A 23,243-nucleotide genomic window follows, 5' to 3' on the forward strand; every position below is an offset into this window, starting at 1 on the left:
AAAACTGGCTGCTGTATTCCAGGTGTGCGGCGAGGGTCGCAATTGTCGCCCGTTTCTCCTTTGAAGTCCTCGAACGCCCGCCTCCTTTGGCCACGCCCTCGACGCCCCGCCCCGCCCGCGCGCGTAGACACGCCTCTCCCGCTCCCGGCCCCTCCCCCCTTCCCTCAGAGGGAGGCCGTGGCGCGGCGCTGCCCCTCCAGAGACCGGCCTGAGAGCCGGCGGGGCGGAGCGGGGTCCCTCGGCGGCTGGCTCGGGCCATGGACGAGCTGCTGCTGCTGCCCACGGCCGTCCTGGAGGTCTGCGTCCTGCTCGGAGCCTCCCGGGAGAAGGCGAGAGAGGCGCGTCAGGTAAACACGCGTCGCGGGGCGGCGGCCGCCGGGAGGGAACGTCGGAATGCGCCCCCCCGATGGGTTAGGGGGGTCGCCTCCCCCCCCCGGGGCTGTTTGGACCGGCGGGCCTCGTGAGGTTCCCCCCTCCCCGGGTCTTTCCCTTCCTTCGCCGGCCCGCCTCGTTCCCGCGACGGCCGGAGCCGCGAACGTGGGAATGGCCGGTCTTTCGTAAGGAGGAGGAAGAGGAGGAGGAGGAAGCTTTTCCCGGATGAAACCTGCGTGTCGCGTCTTCCCCGTGAAACACCTGGCCGCCCTTCACCTTCAGCGGGTCACCTGTCTTGGGGATCTAATGAAGGCTTGGCTTATCGGGTTTTTTTTTTATAGCCTTTGGAGAAATGTACCGTGTGTGTGTGTGTGTGTATGTATAATATCGAATAGTTGCTGTACGACCTTTAAGTACAGGTAGTCCTCGACTTATGACCACAAATACACACACACACACACACACAAACAAATACACACACACACACACATATACAGGTAGTTCTCTATCTATCTATCTATCTATCTATCTATCTATCTATCTATCTATATCTATCTATACACACACACACACACACACACACACACAGGTAGTTCTCTCTCTCTCTCTCCTATATATAATATCTCTCTATATCTATCTATCTGTCTGTCTGTCTGTCTGTCTGTATCTATCTATCTATCTACCTATCTATCTATCTATCATCCATCCATCTATCTATCTATCTATATATCTATACACACACACACACACACACACACACACACACACACACAGGTGTCTCTCTCTCTCCCTCTATATATAATACACACACACACACACACACACAGGTAGTTCTCTCTCTCTCTCTCTATATATATATATATCTGTCTGTCTGTCTATACACACACACACACACACAAACACAAACACACGTAGTCCTTGACTTACGACCACAACGGAGCCCAGGATTTATGCTGCTAAGTGAGACATTTCTTAAGCGAGCTTTACCCCGTTTGATGACTTTTCTTGCTACGTTTGTTAAGTGAATTGCTGCAGTTCATTAAATTAGGAACATACAAATAGTTCTCGACGGATGATCATTATTGGGACTGGAATTTCTGTTGCTAAGCAAGGCAGTTGTTAAATGAGCCGGCCCCACTTTTAGGACCGTTTTGCCACCTTTGTTAAGCGATTCACTGCAGCTGTTAAGGGACTCCAGCTCCACCCCCCTGTTGACTTTGCTTGATGGAAGCCAGCTTGGAAGGTCACAAATGGCCATCACACAACCCCGGGATGCGGCAACTGTTGTAAACACAGCTAGTCCTCGACTTAACGACCACAATTGAGCCCAAAAATTTATGTTGCTAAGTGAGACGTTTGTTAAATGAGATTTGCCCCATTTTACCACTTTTCTTGCCACGGTTGTTAAGCGACTCACTGTGCCGTTGATCAGATAGTCACACGGTTGTTAAGTGAATCCGGCTTCCCCATGGACTTTGCGGGTCGGAAGGTCGCAAAAGGGGATCCCGTGATCCCGGGACACATGCAACCGTCGTAAATATGAGCCAGTTACCCAGCATCACGTGACATGAGGATGCCGCAACAGTCGTAAGTCTGAAAAATGTTCACAAGTGCGCTTTTTTCAGTGCTGTTGTAACTTCGGTCCCTAAGTGAACCGTCGTAAGTCAAGGACTGCCTATATTTATTTATTTTTATAAACTTCGTATGAATTGACCAGGTCTTAGCAGAGATTGTGGGGGAGATTTGGAAAAATGGCAGACCCCCCCCTGGAATACAGGAAGACTTCGACCTACAATCACAAAAAGAACATTTCCGTTTCTAAGTAAGACATTTGTGAAGTGAGTTTTGCCCCATTTTACGGCTTTTCTCACCACCATTGTTAAGCGAATCGCTGCGGTTGTTAAGTTGGTAACACGGTTGTTCAGTGAATCTGGCTTCCCTGTGGATTTTGCTTGCCCGAAAGGGGATCACGTGACCCCGGGACACTGCAACCGTCGTAAATATGAGTCAGTTGCCAAGTGTCTGAATTTTGATCATGTGACCCTGGGGATGCTGCAATGGTCATAAGTGCAAAAAATAATCGTAAGTCGCTTTTTTCGATGCCACTGTAACTTTGAAAGATAATAATAATAATAATAATAATAATAATAATAATAATAATAATAATAATAATAATTAATAATAATGAAGTTGGAAGGGACCTTGGAGGTCATCAAGTCCAACCCCCTGCTCAGGCAGTTAACCCTATACCATTTCAGACAAATGGCTGTCCAGTCTCTTCTTAAAAACTTCCAGTGTTGGAGTATTCACTGCTTCTGGAGGCAGGTTGTTCCACTGGTTAATTGTTCTAACTGTCAGGAAGTTTCTCCTTAGTTCCAGGTTGCTTCTCTCCTTGATTAGTTTCCATCCGTTGCTTCTTGTCCTGCCTTCAGGCGCCTTGGAGAATAGCTTGACTCCTTCTTCTTTGGGGCAGCCCCTGAGATACTGGAATACTGCTATCATGTCCCCCCCCTTGTCCTTCTCTTCATTAAACTAGACATACCCAATTCCAGCAGCCTTTCCATATATACTTTAGCCTCCAGTCCCCTAATCATCTTTGTTGCTCTTCTCTGTACTCTTTCTAGAGTCTCAACATCTTTTTTACATCGTGGTGACTAAAACTGGATGCAGTATTCCAAGTGTGGCCTTACCAAGGCCTTGTAAAGTGGTATTAATACTTCACGTGATCTTGAATCTATCCCTCTGTTAATGCAGCCCAGCACTGTGTTGGCTGCATTGGTCACTAAATAAACCACTTTAAGTTGAGAACTTAATTGCTGTACGACCTTGAAGAGAGGTGATTGTTTTGCTGTTGTCGGCTAAGGAGTTCAGCACTGTTTTTTTTTTAATTTTAATTGTATTCAAATACAAATAATACAAACATAATACATATGTCTAAATAAAAAACAGTATAAAAAATAATAAATACCACAGTGCACCCGCCCTCCTGAAGACCATTTTTATTACCTATATTTCTTCTCCTATAACAATTAACAATATACAATATATTTCAATTGTGCCCTTGTCCCCTCCAAAACAGCATATATTCTTGAGCAGGTATTATTCCCTTTGCCTTCCACCAAAGACTGTTTTTATAAAAAACAGCACTGTTAATTTCCCAATGGAAAGGCCCGATTCTGACGCTGAGGTTTGAATTTATTACTTATTTTGCACCCATTAAATTCATTTGCTGCTCACTTCATTATCGAAGCAACTCTGGACAGCTTGCCATAGAAGCAAAGCAAAAATACCACAACTTTAAAAATATGAAAAACATTAAAATGAACCGGGATTGGATACAGTTGGGAATCAAGTTACACCTCTGGTACAGAGGTTATTCAACTATTTATCCAATATTTATTAAATTGATATGATGCCCATCCCGCTCTCAAAACAAGAAAAACAAGATTATACAACATTAAACATATTAAAAACATTAAAATTAGAGATTGGACACAACTGGGAACCAAGTATAGGCATGGTACTGAGGTTATTTGCTATTAAGCCATTATTTATTAAGCTTATTTGCTTACTATATCTCTATTTGACAATGTGCAGCTTATGTTACAATAAAAGCAAGAATATACAGGTGGTCCTTAACTTATAGTAGTTAGTATTTAATATTTATTTAGTATTTAATATTTATTTGCTATTTAATATTTATTTGCTATGTATATGTAGGGGTGTGGGTCTATACATATGTTATACATAGTATGTTTTGGTGTGTGTCATGTACGTGTTTCATTTTGAGAGGGAGCAACTAAATTTCATTTTTGATGTGTGCCGTTGTGCCCACAGTAAGAAAATGACAATAAAGGTTATCTTACCTTGTTTAGTGACCATTCAAAGTTATAACAGCACTGGCAAAAGTGATTTATGACTGTTACCAACTTTATGAGCATTGCAGCTTTTCCGTGGTCACGTGATCAAAATTCAGCTGCTTGGCAACTGACTCATATTTATGACGGTTGCGGCGTCCCAGGTCACGTGATCCCCTTTTGCGACCTTCTGGCAAACAAAGATAACGGGGAAGCAAGCTTCACTTAACAACGTCAACAGCTGAAGTGACTCACTTAACGGCTATGGCATCAAAGGTTGTAAAATGGAGCAAAACTCACTTAACAACCGTCCCGCTTAGCAATGGAAATTTTGGGCTCAATGGTGGTCGTAAGCTGAGGACTACCTATAAAATGTTAAAAAGCTTGACATCATTAAACTGAACAGGAATTGGATATAATTAGGAATCGGGTAGACAGGTGTGGAGGTGGGATCTACTTTTCGTGGTCCACCAGCCCCCTCTGTAAGCCATTATCTTATTGTCCTTGAGTTTTTAAAATCACAATTATTCGACTCTGGGTGCTTATTTTTTCTTACCTTTTTGCCACCACAATCCTCCAATAAACATCTGCATCTTCTACCTCTTCTTATTTAAGAGGTTGCCTTTTTTTTTTTTTTTTGCGTGTGAAAATGTTGGACACCTTGACAACACCTCTTATTATCTGAAGTTGGGGGAAGAGATTAACTTAAGGCTCTTGGCATCTGTTTCACTTTTTCTCTTTGGTTGCGATGCTGTCAGGCTTCAAATTCTTTTGCGTACTAAGTTTGTTGATGATAGTGTGCTAATTTTGGTTCAACCCGATCTGAAGCCTCACAGGCGGCATCAGAAACCTTTGAACGCAACCTTATATCCGTGGCTGGAAAGTAATCACATGAACAGCATTTGATCATTGTCACATTTAACAATAAAAATAAATAAATAACATTTAACATTTGTTCTGGCCCCATCCGCTACTTTTAAATTGTTCCACAAGGCTCTGGCCAAAAATGTCCCATTAATTAAAAAAAAAATATTACGTGCCTTTGGGAAGGAGAAGGATGACTGACTAGTGTTACATTTCTGTGAAACTCTTACTTAGCAACTATTTGCCTAATGGAGAATAGCGTTTTGTCTGTTTTGCATGACACTTACATGTTGCAATAAGGGTGGGAGGAACGTATCTTCCCATTTGCAAACCTCAGTAAAAGAAACAGGATGTCACTGAGCCGATTTTATTTTTCTTTAATTGGCTGAAATTTATATCAGTAGTGTTGCTCATTTCCCTTCTTTATAACATTTGTTTTTCTGGTTTAAGAAAATGCAGAATGATGCTGTCTACTTGTTAATTCTCACAGACTGTTCTGTCAACTGCTACCATGTTCAGTGCTACTAAGCAGATCCGGTATTAAGCAAAGCTGTAGTTTTGAAGTGGGTTGTTAAATATGATTTTGCCTAATGCCTCTATTGACACATGGAGATGTTGCCTTATTTTTTTGGCTTCACAAGTGTTAATATTGCTTTGAGTTCAGGGAATTGAATGAGCCAGGAAGAATATTTTGAACTTGGTTACTAGTCTTACTCTCCTATTCCCTATAGCTCTTACTTAGCTGTGTAGTTTCAAGGATAGCACGCCTAATTTTCATGCATGGTATCTTATCTAATACAAAAACAGCAGAATAGAGCATTGTGATTAGCATTAGAAGATAAATAGCCTACTAAATAGAAGGAAGTTCTAACTAGGTTTGTGTTATGTTAGTCCTCTATTTACAGCTATTTAGTGAGGGGGTCAATCTATTTTCCAAGGCGCCTGAAGGCAGGACAAGAAGCAACGGGTGGAAACTAAGCAAGAAGAGAAGCAATCTAGAACTAAGGAGAAACTTCCTGACAGTGAGAACAATTAACCAGTGGAACAACCTGCCTCCAAAAGTTGTGAATGCTCCAAGACTGCAAGTTTTTAAGAAGAGACTGGACAGCCATTTGTCCAAAATAGTATAGGGTTTCCTGCCTGAGCAGGGGGTTGGCCTAGTTGGTCATCTAGTCCAATGTACCACCTCCTCCTCCTCCTCCTCCTCCTCCTCCTCCTCATTATTATTATTATTATTATTATTATTATTATTATTATTATTATTATTATTATTATTATTATTATTATTATGTTCAGCGTTACAATGGCACTGAAAAAAGTGACTTACAACCATTTTTCACACGACCTTTGCAGCATCCTCACGATCACGTGATCAAAATTCGGATGCTTGGCAACTGGTTCATATTTATGACGGTCGCCGTGTCTCGGGGTCACGTGATCCCCTTTTGCGATCCTCCTGACAAGCAAAGTCAATGGGGGAAGCCGGATTCACTTAGCAACCATGTTCCTAACTTAACAACCGCAGCAATTCTTTTAAAAACGGGGCAAGGAATGTCATAAAATGGGGCAAATCTTCGCTTAGCTGACTAGCATAGCAACGGCAGTTTTGGGCTCAATTGTGGTGGTGAGTTGAGGACTACCTGCAGAGGGAAAATAGCTGGCCAGGTTTCTCACACCCACTGTAATTTTGCAATGTGAGGTATGATGAGAATGACGCTAGATACCAAGATTGAGACACAGAGCTATACTTGGCACGGTATAGACAGACAGACAGGCAGACAGACAGACATCAGGGGTAGGCAACCTTGGCTCTTTTATGACTCGTGGACTTCAACTCCCAGAATTCCTGAGCCAGCCATGCTGAGGGGAAAGGGAGAGGTTTCCAAGCTGAGCCATGCTGGCTCAGGAATTCTGGGAGTTGAAGTCCACAAGTCATAAAAGAGCCAAGGTTGCCTACCCCTGGCCTAGATGATAGATAGGTAGGTAGGTAGGTAGGTAGGTAGGTAGGTAGACAGACAAACAGACAGACAGACAGACAGACAAACAGACAGACAGACAGACAGACCTACATCAGGGGTAGGCAAGCTTGGCTCTTTTATGACTCGTGGACTTCAACTCCCAGAATTCCTGAGCCAGCCATGCTGAGGGGAAAGGGAGAGGTTTCCAAGTTGATCCAGGCTGGCTCAGGAATTCTGGGAGTTGAAGTCCACGAGTCATAAAAGAGCCAAAGTTGCCTACCCCTGGCCTAGATGATAGATAGATAGATAGATAGATAGATAGACAGACAGACAGACAGACAGACAGACAGACAGACAGACCTACATCAGGGGTAGGCAACCTGGGCTCTTTTATGACTCGTGGACTTCAACTCCCAGAATTCCTGAGCCAGCCATGCTGAGGGGAAAGGGAGAGGTTTCCAAGTTGAGCCAGGCTGGCTCAGGAATTCTGGGAGTTGAAGTCCACGAGTCATAAAAGAGCCAAGCTTGCCTATCCCTGGTATAAAGTATGCTTCTTTGCTCAGAACGAGATGATTTATTTCCTTCTGTTACAGCACATGTTGTAATGCGATGGCACAATCTCTTTCTCTCTCCAGGCTGAGTCATCAGAGTTCATAAAACTATTTCCAATCAACTTATGAGGAAAAACAACTGAGAAAATTTCCAAGGGTACTATTGTTCATCCTATCTTTAAAAAAAAATAAATCTCATTTTTCCATCTATGAGCAGGTTATTTTTGCTCAGCTAGTTCCTCAGTTATGTAATCCATTACACCATTCAGCATTTAAAAACACATTATTGCCAAAAAGTGGGAAGGAAAGAAAGCATAGATTTCTGAAAGCACGTTTAACAAGATTCCCCTTGTGGGCGCATGTATGCACACACACACACACACACACACACACACACACAGAGAGAGAGAGAGAGAGAGAGAGAGAGAGAGAGATGGCTGTATTTAATGTTATTGTGTGGATGTACATTACAGAGCTCATTGGAAATAATGGCTGATCCTATAGAGCAGGGCTTTTCAACCAGTGGTACGGGTACCACCTGTGGTACATTGGCACCTGGCAGGTGGTGCACGACAATCCTAGAAAAGTGGTAGCGGGGAGGGGAATGAGCTGAACCGGTGGCAGCACCGCACAAGCCTGAGCGAGAGACGGCTGGAGCTGCAGGGCTGTCAGGGCTCAGTGGAAGCGCCAGGATCAGCGCCAGGCTCCAGCTGGAGCTTGGCGCTGATCCTGGCGCTTCTGCTGAGCCCTGAAGAAGCACCAGTCAGCTGGAAAGCAGCACTGATCCTGGCGCTTCTGTTGAGCCCAGAAGAAGCGCCGATCAGCTGGAATGTTGCAGCATCTCCAGGGTCTTGTGATTTACATTCAGATGCTTGGCAACTGATTCATATTTATGTCGGTCACAGTGTCCCAGGGTCATGTGAAGTGACCACAACCTGCTGCAACCACCCAGCAGACGGAGGGAATAAAAACCAAACACCCCCCACCCCACCCCCGCTGCCAATCCTCAACAGAAATGCTCACAACAATGAAAACCTTGGACAGGAGGAAGAGCGCCGCCGGGCGCTGTCTTGCTCGGCTGTGGCTTGGGGGGCACTTTTTTCAGTGCCATTGTAACTTCGAACAGTCAGTAAGCGAACTGTTGTAAGTCAAGGACTACCAGTACTTTATCACTTTTTTCCTTTTTTTTTTTTTGGTCATCAAGTTTTTGACACCTTGCTAGGCGACTGGTGGTACTCGGATGTTGCCATATCCTAAAAGTGGTACAATGGGGGAAAAGGTTGAAAAGCCCTGCTCTACAGCAGGGCTGCCTAACCTTAGCAACTTTTAGACTTGTGGACTTTAACTCCCAGAATTCCCCAGCCAGCCATGCTGGGGGGAAGCCCACAAGTCTTAAAAGCTGCCAAGGTTGGACAGCTCTGCTATAGAGTGTGAAGCTGGAGGTCTCAATCCCTCTCCCAGAAGTCATTGGATTATCACACTCTGACTCCCACCTCTTGCTAGGGATAGTAAAGCAGTAGTTTCTGTGACCACTACTTATCTTGCAAGTAGTGCCTGGGGATGTAAGAGGGATGGGGCTTGCATCCTCTCCTATCATTCTGGCAATGAACAAGGAAAACAAAAAAAGAAATAATTCCTAGAACGTTAACTCCTGACCAGAGAGCATTGAGATGTGTGACTAGGGGTTTCCAGCAATTTCCTTGGGAGATAAGACAATCTCATAAGAGATAAACAAAATCAAACATTATTTATACAAACATGAACTGTAATAACATTTAACATTAAAATGCAAACATACAGACCTGCTGAGACGAAGGGTAAAAGGCAGCTTCGGAATGAAATTCCAAAAGAAAATACAATTGCTGCAAGATGGTGCCGATTTGTTATGAATAAATTAATTAAAACTTGCTGGAAAGACCCTGGAGCAGGATTTTGAGGTCTTCTTGAAAATTGTAGAAATGTTTTTTTTAAAAACAACAACTGAGCATGAAGCATTTTTTTCCCCATAAGATTATATAAACCAAACCAGTTCCACTCTAAATTGAGAACAGTTGGTAGGTGTGGCGGCCTTTTTACAAATGCCAGTGGATTTTTTGGCACGCAAGTTAAACAATGAGTTTTGTAATGACATCAGTTGCATGCTATTGTTTACATTTTCTCTGCCAGGTTTTGGGATACCGTAGCATTCTTGAAAATAAAGATTACGCTAAATGTTTTTAGCACTTTGGTTTGTGCCCTTTGGTGATAAAATTTACAACTTGATGGGCAAAGTCTTGATATTCAAGGGCCATACTTATAATTTTGGAGGGCTGAGGGCTACAATGTCAAGGGGGTCACCGAGCTAGTTTGGTGAAGTAGCAAAGGTGCTGGACTTTACAACGAGAGGCTGTGAATTCTAGTCCTCCCTTAGGGATGAAAACCTCATCTGGGCCAGCTGTTCACTTTAGAGCTCAACCACCTCACAGAACTAGGATGTTGTGGTGTGGAAAGTGGGAGACGGGAGCATTGCTGGCACCATTTTGAATTGTACGATAAAAGTGGGCTAGAAGTCTAATACTAAGTAAGTTAATAATAGGTTTTGGTTCAGGGTTAAATAATATCAAGGGGAGAAGCAACCTAGAACTAAGGAGAAATTTCCTGACAGTTAGAACAATCAGTGGAACAACCTGCGTCCAGAAGTTGTGAATGCTCCAACACTGGAGGTTTTTAAGAAGAGACTGGACAGCCATTTGTCTGAAATGGTATATGGTATAGGGTTTCCTATACCATTTCCTGAGCAGGGGGTTGGACTAGAAGACCTCCAAGCTCCCTTCCAACTCTGTCTATTCTATTCTATGCCATGCCATGCCATGCCATGCCATTCCATATTTTCTATTCTATTCCATTCCATTCCATTCCATTCCATATATTCTATTCTATTCTATTCTATTCTATTCTATTCTATTCTATTCTATTCTATTCTATTCTATTCCATTCCATTCCATTCCATTCCATTCCATCCCATCCCATCCCATCCCATCCCATCCTATTCTATTCTATTCTATTCTATTCCATTCCACTCCACTCCACTCCACTCCACTCCACTCCACTCCACCCCACTCCACCCCACCCCACTCCACCCCATTCCATTCCGTTGGCAGGACTATAGAGGAATTCTTTGTTTTATAATTGTTACGTATCTGTTTTAGGGCCTATGCCATGGCTTCTATTGGTTTCCCATCTGAAGGTATCTTCAGTTTTTAGCAGTCATTAGAGAACCTGTGACCCATTAGGTCATTTCAGAGAACACTTGCATATCCCCTTGTACTCTCTCCGACCCATCCGGTGTCCCTTGCATACCCCCCTGACCTATATGGCACTTGCCCTGTGTACCCCCTCCCCAACTCAGCTGCAGCCATTTACCTGCATGCCGGCCTCGGACTTCTGACTTCCTGCTGGCTTCCCCATTGACTTTCCTTGTGGGAAGCTAACAAGGAACTGACGATCATGTGACAATGGCTAACTGCGGCAGCAAAACGGCACCGAAGTGGCCCATAACGTTGCCAAATGTCAATCCCATGGGAGTCATAGGTCCAGGATTTTGGACACATTCTTCAAGTTAGTACATTTGAGGAATGCCGACTCAAAATTTGTGGCCCTACGGTGCCCCATTTCACGCAGTCAAAAGTTACAAACGATCAAACATACATGAGAATTTTAGCAGTAAATAGATGAGATTCCAGGAGGCTTCTGAGCGCTACTCAAAAGTATTTGGAAAATGCAGGTTGCCAGTCCCTCTTTCAGCAGGAAAGAGCTGCTCAATATTAAAAAGGTGATTTGACATACTGCCCGTCACAGTATCTTGATTCTGGTATTATTATTATTTTTTAGCTTGCACAACAGAAGGACGTGAGAACCGTTCCACTTGAACCAGAGATTCTTTCCGTTTTTGTGCCTCCCTTTATCAGCAAGGAAGACCTGCAAGCTCTTCCTTTAAATAGCAATGCTCTCAATAAAGCCAAGCGCCGTTCTTTCCGGAAAAAGAAAGAGAAATTTAAGACGGAGGACGCAAAGGCTCTGAACGGAGCCCCCAAAACACCGGAGGATGAAGACATCACCGTCCCCAAAGATGTTGACCTGAATGGATTGCCTCAGCTTTGCTTTCCAGGTATTTTTTTTTATTTATAAGTTGTGTTAAGTCAGAGGTCCCCAACCTTTTGGGCACCAGGGACCGGTTCCAAAGATAGACGTTTTTCCGCGGACCGAAGGGTGCGTGGTTTTGTGTGCTGCCTGCATCAAGCGGATGGGGCTTTGCTTGTTTGTGCAGCCCAGTTGCTGGCCTAGTACCGGTCCACAGACCGGGGGTTGGGGACCCCTGGTATAAGTCACCTCTTTGCATAGGCCTGAGCGTGTGACTAAAGATTTTGTGTGACTTGCGTTTGAGCAACCAGTATCGAGGTTCGCTAACATTTGCAGCCACCTATGGTCCCCGACTTCCATGCACAGTTAGGACAGGAACTTCTGTCGCTAAGCAACACAGTTGTTAAGTGAGTCACACTCAATTTTATGACCTTTTTGTCCTGGTCGTTAAACAAATCATTAAGCTTATCCAGCTTCCCCCATTTTGACTTTGCTTGTCGGAAGCTCTCTGGGAAGGTCACAAATGATGGATCACGTGACCCTGGGGAGCTGCAACCGTCGCAAATAACAGGCCAGTTGCCGAGTTCCCAAATTCTGATCGTGTAACTGCGAGGACGCTGCAGTGGTAGTGCAATGCAAGGAGCAGTTGTGACGTTTTTCGGCCCCATGGTAACTTCAAACAGTCTGTCAGAGCATGCACAGTCCTATTGTGCTGAGGTAACCCAGGAGTAAAGGCAGTACAGTGGTTTGTAATTAAATGATGGTTTATAGCACACTATTTACAAATATACCCTAGAAACAGAATACATGCACGTGGTGAAACAGCAAACTCTAATACACAGCAGTTACAGCGGTCAAACGGATGAGAGAGAAAAACTCCAATAAAAAACTTCCCTTTTATACTCAGCCTCTTAAAGGCACAGACACAGACCCTGCTGAGTCATTCCTAATATTGCATTGTTGAAGGAAAAGTCTTCATCATGGTTCAGTCCAAGCCAGGAATAAACAACATGTTGACTGTTTTAGAAAGAAGGTTGCAGTTTATTGAAGAGGAGAGCCAGACAAAAAGATGGCTCTGGAAAAAAAGAGAGCAAGCACATGTAGGGAATGGGTTTTTATACCCTCTGGAGCCTTTTGTTTGGAGTTGTCCCTGTGGCATGAACTTTGACCTGAGTCTGAGTGTGCCCTTTGGCATTTGTGGGTTAATCCTATTATGTCCTGTCTTAGAGTTTGGGTGGGGCATGTAGATTTTAGGCATCTTTGTCTTCTTAATCTTCTAGCTGGGGGCCTCCAACCTTCTTGGATTATTTACATCTGCATTTCTACAGAGCTGGTTTCTGCTTGGGGGAGGGAGACTTGGGGCTATTAAGAAAAACTGGGCATGCTTGTCTGCCTCTTTAATATTTCCTTCTCGGTGTGTGTGTGTGTGTGTGTGACTTCCCACAGCATCATCCTGTCATTGCATCATCCACATTGCATTCCAACTTTACATAAGCTGTTTAGCTGTTAAATTATTACCCTGACACAGTCATTAAACAAATGGTCATAAGTCAAGGACCACTTGTACATTGGTGAGGTTGTAAAGGCCGGGCTTTACATCTCAAATTAAGGTTTCTTTTAATCTGGTTTGTTTGTTTGTTTATTCCTTCGTCTTATACACTGCCAAACTTTAAATGACTCCTCGTGGCTCACAGCAAGATCTGGCACGATCTTCTCCAGCTTGAGTGATCATATCCAACGGGAAGAAACAATGATCGATTCCACATTTTTGGGGAGGTTTATGGGATGTGGGGAGAAGGTGCTGCTTTCTGTGGCAGCGCCAGCACTATGGAACAACCCCCCCCTTGGTAGAGATCAGGTTGTCCCCCCCCCCTCGCTGGTATTTTGGAAAAAAATTTTAAGGTGTTGTTTTGGAGAGCTGTCCTCTGATTTTATCACGGCGTTTCTAACTTCTGTTGTTAATGTTTATATGTTTAAATTTGGTAGATGTTTGCTTTTATTGTTTTTATGGATTTGCATACCACGGATGGTTTATTAGTTTTGCATCTTATGTAAACCACTGGAAGTTTCCTGACTGCTGTATAGAGAAATGTGAACAATAATAAATCAGAACATGCAAAAGTTTGCCATATCAACAGAATCAAAATAAACTAAATAAATAGCCGTGCTGGCACAGTGGTTAGAATGCAGGATTGCAGGCTGACTCTGCCCACTGCCAGCAGTTCGATTCTGACCGGCTCAAGGTTGACTCAGCTTTCCATCCTTCCGAGGTCGATAAATGAGGACCCAGATTGTTGGGGGCAACACGCTAGACCTGTAAACTGCTTAGAGAGGGCTGTATAAAGCACTGTGAAGCGGTATATAAGTCTAAGTGCTTTTGCTATTGCTCATCTATCCATCCATCCATCCATCCATCCATGATGTGCAGTGGTTAGAATGCAGGATTGCAGGCTAACTCTGCCCACTGCCAGCAGTTCAATCCTGACCGTGCTCAAGGTTGACTCAGCTTTCCATCCTTCCGAGACCTGTAAACTGCTTAGAGAGGGCTGTATAAAGCACTGTGAAGCGATATATAAGTCTTAAGTGCTTTTGCTATTGCTCATCCATCCATGATGTGCAGTGGTTAGAAAGCAGTATTGAAGGCTAATTCTGCCCACTGCCGGGAGTTCAATCCTGACCAGCTCAAGGTTGACTCATCCTTCTGAGGTTAGTAAAATGAGGACCCAGATTGTTGGGGGCAACATGCTGACTCTGTAAACCGCTTAGAGAGGGCTATAAAGCACTATAAAGCGCTATATAAGTCTAAGTGCTATTGCTATAATAATGATTGACCCTCAACAAAGGAAGTCAACCGGCACAACACCATGCGATCTACCCTGTGCGGCACACGCAACACATTTGAAAATATCCTGTGATGAGTCTTGATTCTGGGGCCTTGCATCTGAATGTCTGAAGGTGATTTGTCAGGATTATTCAGACATTGTTCTGTCTTCTTACTTTGGACCAGTGGGTCAACTCTGCTTCCCTTGCACGTCCTTTAAGACTAAAATGTGTCATCCTGTGAAATCTTCAGAGTGTTCTTGGAGAACAAGTTATATTTATTTTGTGGATGTTTTTATTGTTTTCATGCCTTTCAAATTGTTTTAAGAGTTTTATACTTGTAGAATTGTAAGCTGCCCAGAATCACTTGGTTGAATTTGGGGGTTATAGAAATTGGATGGGTGGATGGATGGATGGATGGATGGATGGACAAACCAATGCCATGGCAGAATAAAATGTGCCCTCCCTTTGATAGTCACAACAGGGTATGCTTGGAGAGTCTTATTTGCTGTGTTACATGGGTTGTGGGCAAAGCAGGATCTGCTGAATCCACCTGACAAGTTAAAATGGGTTTATTTCATTGGTCCACGGAGAATATGTTCATTGTTTTCTTTTCAGCAGCAATTTTATTATCATTGTTGGCTTGATTTGTGGATGGTTTTAATTGTTTCTCCACTTGGAATCAGTTGGGAGCAGAGTGGCCTAGAAATGCTGTAAATTGGCGGCCCCCAACCTTTTGGGCACCAGGGACCAGTTCCGTGGAGAGGGGATTTTCCGTGGACCGGAGGGGGCGTGGTTTCGCGTGCTGCCTGCATCCCACAGATGGGGCTTCGCTTATTTGTGGCGACCGGTTTCTGGCATGCCGTGGACCGGTACTGGTCCATGGCTTGGCGGTTGGAGATCCCTGCTATAAATAAACAAATGAATGAATTACTGGGTTTAGTCCATAGTAATCTAGTTCCTTACTCATCGATTTACAACCATTTGTTTAGGTGACCATTCAAATTTACAACAGCACTGAAAAGAGGGACTTTGGATTATTTTTCACACTTACGACCATTGTGGCATCCCCAGGGTCACACGATCAAAATTCAGACGCTTGACAACTGGTTCATACTTACGACCGTTGCAGCATCCCACAGTCACGTGATCCCCTTTTGCAACCTTCTCTTTTTTTTGGTATAGATTTTATTAGTTTTTATGGGGTTAGGAATAAGATGGGGTCGGGGTTGGGATTAGGATTCAGGTTAGGATTAGGGTTTTTCCAAGTAACATTCTCAATATTTAGCAAACAGCATAATGTCTGGGTTCATGTATTTAACAAACAATAGAAAATAGTTAATTATCATAAACAATATGTTAATTCATCACTCAATCTTGCTAATATAGATTCAAAATTACATATCACGTCCCTTTCTCTCTAATTCGTCTTTCTAGCCATTGATAGAAATTATATCCCACGTTCTAAAGTAGACGGAGTCTTCTTTCTCTTTAATCTTTAAAGTCAATCTATCCATTTCTGCCCACTCTAGAATTTTCTTAATTAGTACTTCTTCAGCTGGTAAGTTTTCATTTTTCTAAGGTTGGCCGAATACAATTCTTGCCGCCGTTAGTACGTGTAATACAGTGATGGCGAACCTTTTAGAGACTGAGTGCCCAACAACCGCCCCCTGCCCCTGCTCCGCCTCCCACCCTGCCTGCTCCGCCCCCACCCGCCCCCTGCCCCGCCCACCTGCAGGGACATGCACCGCCTCCATGACCCGCAGCAGATCACCCAGGCAGCCCTGCAGCACCATGGCAGCCACGCCCTCCGCCCACGCCCCGCAGCATCATCTGCACGCTATGGGGTGCGAGGGCGGAGTCGTGTCCCTGCTGCCCGGCTATGTCCTTGGCTGCGCTGCTCCGTGTGGGCCACACCCGGGGGTGATTCTCCTCCAGGGAGGCTGCTGGTGAGGTGGGGGCCACAGGGAGGCGGGGCTAGGTCGACAGCACGCGTACCCACAGAGAGGGCTCCGAGTGCCGCCTCTGGCACACGTGTCATAGGTTTGCCACCACTGGTGTAGTATTAAATATCTGCAATCTTTCTCATAATTAGCTCCTACTATTCCTAACGAAAATAATTCTGGTTTTGCAACCTCCTGGCAAAGTGAACGGGGAAGCCAGCCCTGTGATTAATTTAACAACCGCAGCGATTCACTTAACAACTGTGGCAAGAAAGGTGCGTAAAGCGAGACAAAACTCACTTAACTCTTTCACTGAGCAACATAAACTTTGTTCTCCTTTGTGGTCGTAAGCTGAGGACCTCCTGCCGTTAAAAAGGGCTGATTTTTGTCAGCCCTGCTACAAGGTCAGAGGTTGATAAATACGTGCATTACGGTCCTTTCTCTGATGCCGTGTTGTGTGTGTCTTGTGCTGTTTTTCCGCAAGGCTTTTTTCTTTCTTTCTTTCTTTCTTTTTTTTACAGGAGGATTTTATATCACGTGTGAGTCGAGAGAGGACCACTTTCATTTTCTCGTTTTCACCGATGTTTTCGGAAACCGGACTTACGGAGTTGTGGTCCAGTATTACCAGACTATACAAGTATGTTGTTTTTTTTAATTGGCTATTTTGGCCGTAATAAAGTTATCCTAAGCTGGATCGTTTACTAGTTTCAGAATGTATTGATGAAAGTTAGTCCTCGTCTTAACGTCCAGTCCCCTAGCAATCATTTGATGTTATGACAGCGTTGCTTGAGCAGAGTCCGCAAGATTGTCTGGGACACTACACATCCTCTTCACAACCTGCTTTCCTTGTTACCTTCTGGGAGGAGGGGGCTCCGTGGTATCCGAAGCAGAACATCCAGATTCAGCCACAGTTTTGTTCCATACAGTATCAACCTTGTGAACTCTCAAGCTTCCTCTTTCCACTATGTATTCAAGATGGACAGTGATTCATATTGATACGTTACTTATATGTAAGGGTGTAGGTCTATACATACGTTGTATTTAGTATGTTTTAAATGTGTGTTATATATGTGTACACTGAGAGCAAGCAACTAAATTTCATTTTTAATGTGTGCTTCAACACTTATAGACAAATCTATTATACCAATGAGATGTCTCAGTGGTTAAAGAAGCTGAGCTTGTCAGCTGGAGAGCTGATAGCCCTGGCTCAGATATTGGAGTGCTGTGCGATGGGGTGAGCTCCTGTCCGCACCCAAATTCCCAAATTCATGTTCATCTAACTGATCATCTCATCCTCTGCCATCCTCTTCTACCTTTGCCTTCAATAAATCATAAATAGAGTNCCAATGAGATGTCTCAGTGGTTAAAGAAGCTGAGCTTGTCAGCTGGAGAGCTGATAGCCCTGGCTCAGATATTGGAGTGCTGTGCGATGGGGTGAGCTCCTGTCCGCACCCAAATTCCCAAATTCATGTTCATCTAACTGATCATCTCATCCTCTGCCATCCTCTTCTACCTTTGCCTTCAATAAATCATAAATAGAGTAGAGTGGACTAGACTAGACTAGAATAGACTAGAATAGACTAGACTAGAATAGAATAGAATAGAATAGAATAGAATAGGAATAGAATAGGAATAGAGCTGGGAGGAACTATGGAGGTCTTCTAGTCCAGCCCCCTGCTCAAGCAGGAAAACCTATACTGTCTCAGACAGATGAATATCCAGTCTCCTCTTAAAAATCTCCAGTGATGGAGCACCCACGATTTCTGGAGACAAGCTGTTCCACTGGTTGATTGTCCTCACTGTCAGGAAATTTCTCCTTAATTCTCTCTGATCAGTTTCCAGCCATTGTTTCTCGTCCTTCCCTCTGGTGCTCTGGTGAACAACCTGGCCCCCTCTGCCTTGTGGCAGCCCCTCAGATACTAGAACACTGCTATCATGTCTCCCATATTTCTTCTTTTCTTTATACTAGCCAAACCCAAATCCCGTAGCCGTTCTTCGTATGTTTTAGCCTCCGGGCCTTGGATCATCTTAGTTGCTCTTCTCTGAATTTTTTTTCCCAAACTCTCAACATCTTTTTTGTGATATGGTGACCAAAATTGGCTGCAGTATTCCAGGTGTGGTCTTAGGTAGGTTAAACTTAATAGATAGAAGGGGTGTGATGGCTCAGTCATTAAAGATGCTGAACTTGTCAGCTGGAAAGCTGACAGCCCAGGTTTGAGACCCCAGCACTGTGTGTAGGGGTGAGCTCCCGTTCCTTGCCTCAGCTCCTGTTCCACCTAGCAGTTCCAAAGCATGCAAATGTGAGTAGATAAATAGGTACCACTTTGGTGGGGAGGAAACAGCGTTCCCTGCACCTCAAGACACAGTCCTGCTGGCCACATGACCACGGAAATCGTGGTTCCCCTGGCTAAGAAACAGAGAACACCACCCCTAGAGTCGGACATGGCTGGACAGCGGAAACCTTTACCTATATTATACAAATACAAAATTAAAAGCAAAGTTAATTTAAACAATAGAAATGTGAAATAAAGAAAATAGGCATTTTTTAAATAAATATTTTTATTGAGTTTTATAAAGGTAATAAAGGGATAGGGTCAAAAAGGATAAGACAACGGGAAACACACAAAAAGGCTAGACCAGGGGAAAGGGGTAACACAAAAATGGGATTAATCCCACAAAATAACATCGCTTCAGCAAGTCTACCAGTCCGGATTTACATATTAAATCTTAATAATTACTCTATTATTGAACAGCTTTCCATATAATCATGTAAATAACAAGTTAGTCAATAAATCTCATTCATTTCACTACTTAACAATGCTTAGTATTAATTATAATCATTTTAAAATAATAGTATATTACATATTAATTATAGTTTACCATATTGTTTAAGATCACAAATATACAAAGAGGAAGAAGAGGAAGAAGAAATAAGAACAAGTTCGTACAAATAATCATGGAATATAAATACAAATTATCAATTATCTCTTTACATTTCATAACCTTTTCTCATTCTAGCGTGTTTCTAACCAATAATAAAAATTTCCCCATGTTTTAAAATAAATTGTGTCTTCTTTCTCTTTCATTTCTAAAGTTAATCTATCCATTTCTGCACATTGGAGTATTTTTGTTATTATAGCCTGGTCAGATGGTAAATTTTCATTTTTCCAAAATTGGGCAAATATTATTCTTGCAGCTGTCAGCACATGCCATATTAAATACTCTTTCTCTTTTCCATAATTCAAACCTAATATTCCTAACAAACAGAGTTCTGGTTTAAATTCTATCCATATTTTAATCATCTCTTCTAGCCACATGTGGATCTTAAACGAAAACTTTTTAGCATTAGGACATATCCACCAGAGATGGTAATAAGTGCCTGGTTGTTGTTTACATTTCCAGAAAATAGGCATTTTTTAAGAGAGCCTGGCCTTGGAGCAGTTGTTATCCTGGAAATGTCCCTGTGAAAAGGCCTTATCTTCAATTTTTTGTTTGAAAGACAGATGGCGAAGGAGTCAACCAAGCATCACTCGGGAGAAACATCCACAATTGAAGTGTTGTCACAGTTGAGCGGCACTCGAAGGCCTGGTTCAGCCATACTGATTCTATCATACTGTAATTGTGATGTCTGTGTGTGTGTGTCTGTCTGTGAATAACACCCCCTTCCTTTCTTGAAAACAGGATTCTTTGAAAGGCCAGCAACTCACCAGCAGTTGTTGTGTTTTTCTTTTAGGAGGGACGCCTTTACAATGGGCAGGCACGTTGGGACAACCTTCAGCACCCCACAGCCGATTCGTATTTTGTACCCTTTGCGGTTTGTGTCATATCCAGGTACCCTTATTTCAACGCCTTGAAGGACTGCTTGTCTTGGTAAGGATAAATATTGGGGTGGCTTTTTCTTTCCGAGGGCGAGCAGAGATGGCTGGGGTAGAGCCAGGATTTTTTTTAGCAATTACAAGAATTGTCAAAACAGGCCGGGAAGAGGAAGTCGAAGGAAGCTTAACCCAGACGACTAATCAATACCTTGATAATTCAGCATTGATGTGGACCTCTTCCTCTGAACGTGATTTCAGTTGTCACAGTTTCGATTTCTTCCATGAGAAATCGTGTTGATTTCTGTTGGATGGTGTTTCCCATGACAATTGACCAAAGGCAGGCACAGCCACACTCCTCTGTGCATTAATGATTCACCTGCAGAGATGGTTACCACATTCCTGGGTGTGCAGTTAACAAGTAGGCTGGCTTGGTCGCTCAACAGCGAGACCCTGGTGAAGCGGGCACAGCAGCGCCTGCATTTTCTGCGTTGCATGAGAAAAGCACATCTTCCTTCCCCTGTCCTCACCACTTTCTACAGAGGGACGATCGGGAGCATCCTGTCATACAGCATCACAGTCTGGTTTGGAAGCATCCCTGCTTCAGAAGGGAAGGCTGTGCAGAGAGTGGTGAGGATGGGTGAAAAGATCAATGGCAGTTCCCTCCCTCCCATCCAGGATGTGGCACATAAACGATGCTTGAGCAGGGTCTGTAAGATTGTCTGGGACACTACACACCCTCTTCACGACCTGTTTTCCTTGTTACCTTCTGGGAGGAGGGGGCTCCGTGGTATCCGAAGCAGAACATCCAGATTCAGTCCCAGTTTTGTTCCATACAGTATCAACCTTGTGAACTCTCAAGCTTCCTCTTTCCACTATGTATTCAAGATGGACAGTGATTCATATTGATACGTTACTTATATGTAAGGGTGTAGGTCTATACATACGTTGTATTTAGTATGTTTTAAATGTGTGTTATGTATATGTAAACTTTTGAGAGGAAGCAACTAAATTTCATTTTTAATGTGTGCCATTGTGCCCATAGTAAACAATGACAATAAAGGTTTATCTATCTATTTATCTATCTATCTATCTATCTATCTATCTATCTATCTATCTATCTATCTATCTATCTATCTATCATCTATCTATCTATCTATCTATCTATCTATCTATCTATCTATCTATCTATCTATCTATCTATCATCTCTGTCTGTCCGTCCGTCCGTCCGCCCGCCCGCCCGCCCGCCCGCCCGTCCGTCCGTCCGTCCGTCCGTCTATCTATCTATCTATCTATCTATCTATCTATCTATCTATCTATCTATCTATCTATCTATCTATCTATCTATCTATCTATCTAAATACAGGAAGTCCTCAACTTACGACCCAGAATTTCCATTAGTATCCCTTCTAAGTAGTTTCTTAGAGATTTTGATAACAGAAGAGGACGGGGCCCTCCTGTTATAAATTCACAGCTTCTAAATTTTTTAAGCAGTGTGTTGAATTTTATGTTCTACTGGCTGGACTTTAATTTCATATGGTAATAATAAGTCATTAAGCTGGCAGGAGTGGAGCTACAAAACTGGATTAAATTTGCATGAATTGTTCTGCAAGCTTAATTGCATAAAACCTAAGATCCGTATTTGGGTAGGAACAATCAGAATTGCATTCGTGCACAATTAAAGAGCAATAAAATGGTACATTGTTTGCAGAAGAAACAAATGTTTGAAAGGCAGGAGAATTCTTCTCAGGCGACTTCTACTCAAACTGTTTTCTTATTCCTTGCTGTTATTTTTTTTTTAATTGCAGCTTATTGCTACGGCTGAAGCCTTACAAAGATTTAGAAATCGAGCAACATCTAAAAGAATTTGCAGCAAGGTTATCCTTGATACCCAGCCCTCCTCCCGGGCAGCTTCATCTGGTAAATACTTAAAATATACTATACTTTATGATTTCCTGTGCTTTAGTGCGAGCAAGGATTGTTAAGTAAGGTTCTACATTTTGGCAAGAAACAAGCCAACACGGTGCTAGTCTGCATTAACAGAGGGGTAGAATCAAGATCATGTGAAGTGTTAATACCACTTTACAATGCCTTGGTAAGGCCACACTTGGAATCCTGCATCCAGTTTTGATCACCACGATGTAAAAAAGATGTTGAGACTCTAGAAAGAGTGCAGAGAAGAGCAACAAAGAGGATCAGGGGACTGGAGGCTAAAACATATAAGGAACGGTTGCTAGAATTGGGTATGTCTAGTTTAATGAAGAGAAGGACGAGGGGGGACATGATCGCAGGGTTCCATTATCTCAGGGGCTGCCCCAAAGAAGAGGGAGTCAAGCCATTCTCCAAAGCGCCTGAAGGCAGGACAAGAAGCAAACTAATGAAGGGGAGAAGCAACCTAGAACCAAAGAGAAATTTCCTGACAGTTAGAACTATCAGTGGAACAACTTGCCTCCAGAAGTTATGGGTGCTCCAACACTGGAAGCTTTTAAGGAGAGATTAGTCAATCATTTGTCTGAAATGATATAGGGTTTCCTGCCTGAGCAGGGGGTTGGACTAGATGACCTCCAAGGTCCCTTCCAACTCTGTTATTCTATTCTGTTCTGTTCTATTCTATTCTATATTCTATATTCTATATTCTATATTCTATATTCTATATTCTATATTCTATATTCTATATTCTACTCTACTTCACTTCACTTCACTTCTATTCTATTCTATTCTATTCTATTCTATTCTATTCTATTCTATTCTATTCTATTCTATTCTATTCTATTCTATTCTATTTGCTTTTTTAAAGCAGTAGCATTTGAGAAAGGAACGGTGCAGACTTCCTTCTCAATCTTTGTAAGCCCAGCAGGAAACACCACGAGATGAGCTAATTGTATTTTATTGCAGAGTTACATTAACAGAATCTCGTAAATCTGAAAGTACAAATCTCCCACAGTA

The 23,243-nt window shown here is 43.0% G+C and overlaps 1 protein-coding gene across 1 annotated transcript; it reads left to right on the top strand.

Moving 5' to 3' along the window:
• Positions 1-257: 257 nt before the first annotated feature.
• LOC107293935 (DENN domain-containing protein 3-like) lies at positions 258-20,358 on the top strand. The gene is made up of 5 exons (XM_015823124.1): positions 258-347; positions 5,066-5,112; positions 11,550-11,749; positions 17,006-17,121; positions 20,218-20,358. Exons 1-5 carry the CDS (start codon positions 258-260, stop codon positions 20,356-20,358), a joined length of 594 nt encoding a protein of 197 aa, XP_015678610.1.
• The last annotated feature ends 2,885 nt before the right edge of the window (positions 20,359-23,243 follow it).

This window comes from Protobothrops mucrosquamatus, unplaced genomic scaffold (genome assembly GCF_001527695.2).
Source record: "Protobothrops mucrosquamatus isolate PMUCROS unplaced genomic scaffold, P.Mucros_1.0 scaffold1778, whole genome shotgun sequence".
NCBI lineage: Eukaryota > Metazoa > Chordata > Lepidosauria > Squamata > Viperidae > Protobothrops > Protobothrops mucrosquamatus.

Excerpts from the sequence above, each read along its gene's own strand:
- LOC107293935 (XM_015823124.1), top strand. The coding sequence starts at position 258 with ATGGACGAGCTGCTGCTGCTGCCCACGGCCGTCCTGGAGGTCTGCGTC. Across the intron at positions 11,750-17,005 it reads GCCTCAGCTTTGCTTTCCAG|GAGGATTTTATATCACGTGT; the intron begins GTATTTTTTTTT and ends TTTTTTTTACAG. Across the intron at positions 17,122-20,217 it reads AGTATTACCAGACTATACAA|GAGGGACGCCTTTACAATGG; the intron begins GTATGTTGTTTT and ends TTTTTCTTTTAG.